Source organism: Odontomachus brunneus, unplaced genomic scaffold (genome assembly GCF_010583005.1).
Source record: "Odontomachus brunneus isolate Ranch 3 - 2012 unplaced genomic scaffold, Obru_v1 Obru_scaffold_019, whole genome shotgun sequence".
In the NCBI taxonomy this organism is placed as follows: Eukaryota; Metazoa; Arthropoda; class Insecta; order Hymenoptera; family Formicidae; genus Odontomachus; species Odontomachus brunneus.
This window is the reverse complement of record NW_022639469.1, coordinates 1,376,028-1,385,317: the sequence shown is the minus strand read 5'-3', so window position 1 is coordinate 1,385,317 and position 9,290 is coordinate 1,376,028. Positions and strand designations below refer to the sequence as shown.

Sequence of the window (9,290 nt, the reverse complement as noted above, 5' to 3'; positions counted from 1 at the left end):
TATATATATATATATATATATATATATATATATATATATATATATATATATATATATATATATATATATATATATGTTAAAAACAAAAAACAAAAACAAAAAAAAAATGTGACAAAATCGTTAGAATTGTGCGCCATCATAATCAATCATAATCTCACCGACATATTTCAATAAAACTCTTAAAAATATATAATATGTAGACATGCATTACATAAAAATAAGAGAAGAAAAAATATGACATGATCGTGTCGTTACGACCGCTATTGATAGGTTTGAAAGAAACAGTCCCTTAGAAATTCTGAAAATCGTCTCGGTCTCATTTCGTTTTTATCTCGCGTAATTGGACGTAAATACAAACGTGACTATGGGACGCGGGCGGAGGGAAGTTGCGATGACACCTACTTGGAATCTAAAGATACGCAGATCAATGATGCCAATCAAGTTGATTCGATTGAGAGATGAGACCACGGCGATGGAAAAGCGCGCGCGGCCGACGCGGGGAGATCTTGTGGCGATCGATATCTCCCTGTTGCCGCCCGCCCGGGACTCTCACGGAGGACAACGGCACGCGGAAGCATCGTCTCGCCACTCCCGGTCGTGTCGTGCGTATCTCACCTGGTCGATCGGTAATCCTATGAAATCCGCGAGCCAGGAGAAGGTGCGAAAGCCGTCATAGTAGTCCACAGCCGATGCCATGGTCAACGATCGGAAATGGTCCAATGTCGCGGTCGCGTGATTAGTCGCAGGATTCGCGCGATGAAAGACACGAAGATTAAAGAGAAACAAAGACAGACGCGAAAGTGTCGGCGGACGAGCAGCGGCGAAACGTCAGCCGCGATGCAACTTAATGTTGACACCCGGCAGATACGCGTACGCAATGCAATCGACGGCGCGACGACGACACGAACGTACGCGCGATCAAGTGACTACAACCGAAACCGGAATGCCCGCCGACGCTGCCGCCGTCGCCGCCGCTACATACCGGCATTCGGCGGAAGATACTCGTGGTTATTCGCCTATGTTCGCGTCGCACCACGCAATTGCCGCCGACCAATCACCGTGAGCGTGACCGAACAAAGAGGTGGCGTGAGTGCGCAGATTGTCACTTCGGGAGATATCGATACCGTTGTCGGACGATCGATTGTTGTGATTGATTGTGCGATAGGTGGAATTCGAAAATGCAAAACCGAAATGCGGAAAAGGGCGAGAAAAAGTGAACTGTTTGAATGATATTTGAATGTTCTTAGCGATACGATAAGGAAATGTTGAAATTAATTGTAATCAATTATTTTGTATCGCTAATTATGTAGAACGGTATCTTAATAAGCTGTAATTTATACTCAATTACTTGATCTGAGGGTATACTTCTTCTTTTCCCTTGTGAACGACCTCGCACACTTATTGTAATTGATAATATTAGTAAAATAGGTTAAGTAATAACTAATAATAAAGGGTGATAAAAGACAATCTTCCTCTTTAATGTATCATTAAATTTTCGATTAATTGTCAAGGGAAAAAGATGGTTTTCCGAGCATTTTATAAGTATACTCAAACGATCTGTTCTTTCATACAAATATCTTTTGATTTGAAAATGGCATGTAAAAATTTTTAGCATGTTTTATCGCTTCTAACGTCATTAGTTCTGCAGTAATGGGACCAGGAGCTTTAAGTTGTTTGCATAAGTAAATAAATATACTGTCCGAAGAATTTGATCATTGAAAAATACTTCACGTGACTTTTTTGAATGCTTTTATTTCGTGTATTGCGATACGTTTAGATATATTTGAAAAATAACTTACATTCGATCTTGTGTGATTGCACAGGTACTATTTCTCTTAAATACAACATTTCTCGCAATACATACAGTATTTACACGCGTGCCGCAAAGTATATTCTTGAGCTATATAATTACACGTGCAGTTCTCACGTGCCTCCAAACATCGTCTACGAAGAAAGCTTGCAGACAAATTAAGTTTCAGCGACTTATTTGCTATCGAAGTACATGCAACAATCGCATTCTTTATAGCAGGTTCGACAAATATATTCATATAGAGTACATTAATGGAGTATTAATAAAACATTTTTCATTAATAACAAAATGTTATAGTAGTACTACATAGCAATGTTATTAATGAATTTAATAACTTCGAGTCCATATAATCAGTCACCATAAATGTTCAGTATTTACACTGTACATTATTTAAAAGATTTAAAACATTTTACATAATTCATTAAGTTTAAAAGTTTTTTTCTACAATTTTCAATATTGAATATTATAATTTACTAATTAATATCATATATGAGAAGACCAAAGTATGCAGCAACTCGAAAAGAAAATTATAGGCTAATTGATGCTCAGTAGCATATATATGTAAACAATATTGTCTTGCTAGTTACTACTAAATCTATCACTTCTGTATAAATTCTTTCTGTTAAAATTAGGCTATTAAAAAGTTAATTTAAATGAAACCTGTCCTATATTTCATTGCTGTATATGTTGTTTTAGTAATTTTTCAACATAAGCGAGGTAGTTGCATAATGAAAAACCGAAGTCTGGCGTTCAGATCCTTTGATGAATTTGGAGCTATTTTTCTTTAGTAAAAACATGGTTGAGAACTCTATATATAATTATATTTTTCATCAATATAAATTATATTTTAAAATATATTATATTATATATATTATATAATTATAAATATGTATTTATATTATATATTGTAAATATATATTATATATTAAATTATATATATTATATTATATATATATAAATTATATATATATATATATATATATATATATATATATATATATATCATATATTGTACATGTATAATTATATAAAATATATATAATTTATTTTTTATTAATAAGTTACTTAAAATGTTACTCATTATATTAAAATTTTATTTGGTTATATAAACAAAGTCCTCTTTTATATTGTTATGATTTATATTTAGATCAATTTGACAAAATGTTTATCGATAATTTCTGGGCAATCTCTGTATTATACATAAGATCACAAAATTTATTGAGTTTAATCACTTTTGTTTTCACTTTTATCTTAAATCTTTCACTTTTATTTTAATATTAAATTATTTAAATTAGTAATATTAACTAAGTAAGTATATCAACCAATTTTTACTGAGGAAAAATTAAGTTCCAATTTGGTAAAGAATATAAAACTAGAAAGTAGTAGCGCGACTTTTGATACGCGCTGCATCTCGTATATTATTGCTTTACTTGATCTTTATTTTATGTAATTTAAGTTTAAACCCAAGTAGTTCTGAAAGTATTCCTGAGAGTGCTGACAACAATACTACCTTAGTAATGGTGTAAAGGTACGGATTAGCTGAGAGTCCCGAGATCTTAAACGGGCTCTCCAGTTCCTGCAAAGCATGGATTAATAAGTTTTTTCTCTCTATCGTTAAAATTAAATTCATAATATAAACGAATACCTTTATCAAATCAGCCGCTAATTTCAGTACGCTATTCGCAACCATCAGTTCTTCCTTCTTATGTGGTTTTTGCTCAATTTGCAAGTACAAATTAATCTAAAAGTCGTATCGGAATAAATTAAGCTATAAGGTTTGGAATTACAAACACAAGCACATCGTAATAAAATTTACCTGTTCAGTTATTAAAACTGATAAATTCCTATATTTCTTGTTAATCTTCGTCCCTAGTGTCATAAATCGTAAAATAAATATTCCAAGAGAGAAGCTCCAAAATAAAGCTTCAACATTGTAGCGTGAATGTAAACTTTCGAGATCCTGAAATAAAATTTATTATTGTTAAAAGAACAGAAACGTACCAAAGATACATAACACAAATATATGTGAAATATTCTTACTTTAATCAATTCGAGACTCACAAATGATAGCAATAATATTGTAACAATAAATACTGCTGATACGATTACATCTACAGATCGTTGTGGACCTCTCCGCTATAAACCGAAATATACGCAGCGTGAGAAATGTAAATTTATTCTCTAGGCTTACAAACAATCAATAATTAATGTTCTTACCTTCAGGTAAGACCTAACGCTCAACCATGTCTTTATGTTACGCACTTTGTTTAGTCGGAAATGTGGTAAATCAGACTTTCGCGCGCGTCTGGATGATGTTAAGTGAGAGAACAATTTAGCGTACAAAAGTCTCTGCTTATACGTACGTTCCGCTACCGCAAGCAAAAAGAACAAAAAACACGACAGCACAAATCGCTCGAACGTTGAGATAAGCACCACTGTTCGTTCCCTGAAAAAGATATCATCGTTTTAGAGAATCATTAATATCCTTAAGTATTTAGATAAGAATATGTTCTCACCAAAATATGTTTCCAAACGCTACACCAATCACTCTACATAAGACATCAGTGTACGTTTCTAGATTCACTTGAATCATGTCACTCGGTAGTAGACTTACGGACACGTTGCTAACATTATCCGACCCTATATGATCGCTCAGTCGTTTTATTGACGGTATTAGACATAGCGCGACGCTTAGTATCAAACCGCCATAAAAGTAATTCATACTTTCCGGCATTGATTCGACTCTAGCAATGATCGCTGAACTAATGTCCAACACCGACAACTCGGCTTTCTTGATATCACGCCGCGTCCAAATGGTACATGAAACTAAACAGTACGACCCGTATTAGACTTTGTCATCTACGCCCGTTTATTGTGCAATATATGTCTGATGATAGGTACTAACCGCGATCGGACGATGTACAAGTGGAATTAAGTAATATCGACGGCGGTAGTTCGAATTCCCAGGAAAAAGGATGCTCTACGAATTCGCTGTAATTGAGATTGGTCTCGCTTGGCACGTCAGACTCTCCAAGTTCTGAGCTGTAATCGTTTAGTGTTTCGCGAAAAATTTATTCAACTTTAGAGATATATGAGAAATACTATATAAAAGTGAATTATGAGAAATATTGTAGAAAGATGTTTTTTCTTCATATTTCCTTGATATAATAATGATATAGTGATATATTCAAATCACACCTATAACTGCACTCGTCGCTGTTCGTTGTAACTCCCATCCATTCTGTAGCAGATGTTGTCGCCTCAGTGAGATGATGCGTTGTAGCTTCCTCACACTCGCCCTCTTCTTCGCTTTCGCATTGCTGTCGTCCATTTCGCATTGCTCCCTCTCTCAATCCCAATAACTTTGATGGCACATCTTTATGCTTGAATTGACAAGATTCATAGAAACGACAGATTAATATAAGATGCGTTAAATTCGACCGTTTTAGGTATAGTTCCTCTTGAGTAAGAAAAATTTTAAGAAAAAATCGTAAAAAAGACACAAGTGCGTTTGTAGATAAATAATTTGTACAAGAAATTTCAGAGTTAAATCTAGATACATAAATGACATACGATAACTTACTAGATCATTTTGAATACCACTTGTGTTATCCGTAAAGTTGCCATCTTTTTTCAATGGATCGGGTGCTGCGTGGAAATTGGAAAACGATGATTTAGCTATTACTCCATTTTACCTTTCCAACAAAGATTAAAGCGTGTTAGCGGTTCAGAATGCAAACGAAAACGAATTAAAATACCCTTCAATCATATTTTTATACAGGATTATGTGAGTCACGAAATCGGAAGATCCATAACAATGTGCTTTTAAACTTAGAAAGAATTATGTGTTTATTGCACATTGATAGTACATTCGCGATGAACTTGATATATAGCAAGTAGAAAAATCATAATTAATTTTGCAAGATCGTTTGATCGACTACAGGCTACGTTACAAGCGTGTACTTGTAAGTCAAACCTGAGTGCTTTGGTGGGAGTGGAATTTGCTGACTAGGGCCATCTTCCAACCACAACATACAGTTGTGATTTTCAGCTTGACGTGCTACTCTTTCTTGGGATCTGTTTCTTTGCACCATTGCCCGTCCCATCACTCTATCATTATCACTAGAAACATTACCGTTTAGACTCTCAAAGCCATCGTCATCTTGATGTATATTTGGTACATGTTCTTCTGGCAAAGCACCTGTTTTACACAAGGAAAGATATTAGGTAACAAGACTAGATAAAAAGATGATAAAAATTTGCATAAATTACTAAAATTAAATCATTCTTACCTGGTTGTTCGCGACTAGTTGAAGTTTCATTTGTGGAATTGGAATTTTCTGCTGTTGTACTTATTGATTCTTTATCATACACTATTTGAGCACTGGCTTCCACCGTAACAGGTTCTTGAGATTGACTGCCAGACAAAGAATTCTCAATCATTACTTTCTTCGCGAATCTTACAGCAGTAAGTACTTCTTCATTTCCTACATTTGATTTATCAGAAGCTATATCTTGAGAAGATTTTGTATCCTTATGTATACCTATAATGAAGATATGTGTTACAAAACATAATCATTTCTTGAATTCTTTTACTCACTTACGTAAATTAAGTCTAGGTCTTGACTTTCCACTTCTGCCTCTGACATGTCGAGAACGTCTTGTTATTCGTTGTCTGGATTGATTAGATGTCATTGTAGGACCTGAATGTGTTGACACAATGTGGGAATGAACAATGCACAGAATAAACATCATAATAATAGGTATTAATACTTCCGACATTGAGACAATCTGCAAATAGACATGACAGTCAACAAACACATAGCACAATACAAAAAGTTTTATAAAATCAACAATTTTTTTCTCATACTTCTGCCTCGTTTTCCCTGTTTGCATAAATGTAATACAGGAAGATATTGACCACTTGTAAGCTGTACAATAATAAAAAAAGCACAAAGATGCGATAACTTGTTTGCTGTATCCACCACTTTTTATACAATGGAAGAAACAAGAGTCGTTGAAATGCTAGGCAAGCTACTGTCGACAAGCCATGCTTCGGTTTGGCCTTTGGAAATGAAGATCCTATATATATTGATATCACAGATGAATATACATATCAAAGAAACACTAAAATAATACTCTATGTATGGCTATTAGTATCTATTTAGCGTACCACGAACGAGATCAACATCAATCAGTTCTGTTTTGAGCTTTGCAGTTCTCATGGGAACATGTGTGAGCCCACCAAGAATATGTTGCTCTATAGTTCTTTCCCATTGCTGTTTATCATATGTACCAATCTTTTTTTGATACCTGATAGAATTGATTTTTTAATTATTGTGATAACCGTCTTAAGTTCAACTTTTTATTTACTATATAAGAAAATTTATTTTTTATTACTCTTAAAATATCTTAAAGTAGTAAATTAAATTGAGATCATACTTTTGTTGCCAGCTGGATTTTTTAACTAAAAGATCTAGCTGACAACAAACATTAGATTTTTAATCATATAGAATATATTTAAAGTCTTTAAAAATTCATTCGACCCAATCAGAAACCCTCACCAATATATAAGATCGTTGAATTTCATCTCCGTCAATCGCATTATCGGAGTAGCTTGCAATAACAATGCTCGTCAGCTGTGACGGAAGTACAGCTGTCTACAGATGACGGGACTACGATTCTGCACTGATTTTCACACGAGAAATTAAAAGGCAACTGTAAATCACGTCATACGCACTTACGATATCAAGAGAATGTTGAACAATGACTCTGTTTTTATTCAACACTTAAATATGCAAAATTACTTTAATAATTTCACGTCATTCACATCGAGGAATATGTCAGAATAATTGAGAAACTGTAAGTGAAACGATTCCAGTATAACAAAGCACAATCCATGGACGGACTACATCTGAGCATATCATACGAGATTACACACTTGATGAGATAAAAGAGGGTAACGACGTGCTATCTCGCAACAGTCCTAAAACTATATCTGAATATAATGGAACATAACGCATACTGTCAACTAGGTCAGGGGACATAGCAGCTCAGGCTACGAGGAGGAGGGGGGAGAGGCTACAACAAATCGGATATTTCCGGTTTGATTCGGTTTCATTCGGTTCGCGCCATCTTGTAACATTCCTTTCCGTTTGGATTCAAGAGCTGTCCGGACAAATTTGCACAGCATCCTGAATTGTGCGGATAATTATTCAATTCATGGTATTTTATCGTTTTATATTATATTACATCAAAAACTATATATTATTTTCTTATATTATATGTAAGACATATAATGATTCGTGCGCGGCACGTGAATATTTTTACGATATTTCGGAAGAACGAAACATGCACGAATGATACGGATGAAAATGGCTTCACACTTGGCCTTACTAAATAATCAAGTTTATCTTAATCTGTACTATATTTCATCGTATTGTAAATTATATAACATTTTATTGTATGTTTTATGTAACGATTTATGAAAATCGTTACAAGATTTCGAAAAGTAGAAATATGCATAGATAATGCGCATATAGATGATCGAGCACACGCTTTGCATGGAAAACGTACGGAGCGCCATCTCCCTTCTCCTACCACGCTACTACGGAGAAGTGCGCATCTACGGAAACGTTACATTTTCCTCTTTTGCATCATGGAAAAATCTTGATACGATTGCATTTCAATATGGCGAACCGCGACAAAGGACGCAGAAAGTGGGGAGGATATTCACAAGGTATTTTAACAAGAATGTAATTATTTTGCGATTCCGAATGAACAATGTCGTGTTGTCGCTGATATTTTTGTGCGTCTAACTTCGGGTCGAGTTTCTAATCACCCTTCGCGACTTTGTCGAGCTGATGTGCCGAAAGCTAACCTCTCTAAACAAGTTAACCTAAAAAGCACACTAAGCATCGCGATGTCGCGTTACTTTACGAAGTTTACCATCGCGTGTATTCAATCCAGAACTAAGGACAGATTTTGTTTCACGAAGTGAAGCTGATACTGGTTAAGATTTTGATTTGACGACATCCTGTTTTTCTGAAAAGAAACGCTTAGAACATTCCAGTGTAGTCAAGAGTATCAACACAAACGCTTTACGTTATCGTACTGTGGTGCTGTTTATCTATAAAAGTTGACATTTTTGCCACTTGAATGTTCTAATCTAACAGTATCTGCTAAGAAAATCATAATTTATTTGTAAAACTTCCCAGATATGAAGGACACAAGTTTAACTCGTTTTTCACTTCTCTTATGCTAATATTCTTATCTATACATTCAATATTGTGTACAATACTGAGCAATTTTCTGAATATATAACGTGGAAAATGCTGTTTTAGTATTGTAACATTGCTAACTTATAATGATGTATTTAAACAAAGTATAATACATATGTAAAGTATTTAACTTAGCATAAACTTTCTCAAAGTAGATTATATGATTGATCAATGTTGAAATAAATATATAAAATAATTCA

General features: G+C 34.3%; 3 protein-coding genes across 9 annotated transcripts in view; 1 reads left to right on the top strand and 2 right to left on the bottom strand.

The window, feature by feature from the left end:
• LOC116841877 (lysophospholipid acyltransferase 2) overlaps nucleotides 1–975 on the bottom strand; it is a 12,347-nt gene extending 11,372 nt beyond the window's left edge. Inside the window, exon 1 of one of the 2 annotated variants that reach the window (XM_032810326.1) lies at nucleotides 616–975. Coding sequence is in view for 1 of the 2 variants with exons in the window: in XM_032810324.1 (XP_032666215.1) it covers nucleotides 616–696 (81 nt within the window). In the remaining variant the exon portion in view is untranslated. The remainder of the gene's footprint in view (nucleotides 1–615) is intronic. The other variant, XM_032810324.1, reaches the window with a different exon arrangement.
• A 1,851-nt stretch (nucleotides 976–2,826) lies between these two features.
• On the bottom strand, nucleotides 2,827–7,875 carry LOC116841846 (putative homeodomain transcription factor). Of its 2 annotated transcripts, XM_032810265.1 has the most exons (16): nucleotides 7,618–7,875; nucleotides 7,375–7,498; nucleotides 6,984–7,123; nucleotides 6,681–6,892; nucleotides 6,415–6,601; nucleotides 6,103–6,354; nucleotides 5,787–6,011; nucleotides 5,394–5,458; nucleotides 5,009–5,193; nucleotides 4,716–4,852; nucleotides 4,327–4,636; nucleotides 4,028–4,256; nucleotides 3,851–3,946; nucleotides 3,627–3,770; nucleotides 3,456–3,551; nucleotides 2,827–3,386 (listed from the first exon to the last, which is right to left on the bottom strand). In XM_032810265.1, the coding sequence occupies exons 2-16, from the start codon at nucleotides 7,413–7,415 to the stop codon at nucleotides 3,237–3,239; spliced, it is 2,469 nt and encodes an 822-aa protein (XP_032666156.1). In that variant the 5' UTR covers nucleotides 7,416–7,498; nucleotides 7,618–7,875; the 3' UTR covers nucleotides 2,827–3,236. The 2 variants fall into 2 exon arrangements, with proteins under 2 accessions (XP_032666156.1, XP_032666157.1); XM_032810266.1 differs by having other exon boundaries at nucleotides 5,946–6,011; nucleotides 7,375–7,875.
• Nucleotides 7,876–8,381: 506 nt separating this feature from the next.
• LOC116841845 (telomerase-binding protein EST1A) overlaps nucleotides 8,382–9,290 on the top strand; it is an 85,302-nt gene continuing 84,393 nt past the window's right edge. Inside the window, exon 1 of one of the 5 annotated variants that reach the window (XM_032810260.1) lies at nucleotides 8,382–8,549. In XM_032810260.1, coding sequence (XP_032666151.1) covers nucleotides 8,501–8,549 — 49 coding nt within the window. In that variant the 5' untranslated portion in view covers nucleotides 8,382–8,500. The remainder of the gene's footprint in view (nucleotides 8,550–9,290) is intronic. The other 4 variants (XM_032810261.1, XM_032810262.1, XM_032810263.1 and 1 more) reach the window with 4 other exon arrangements.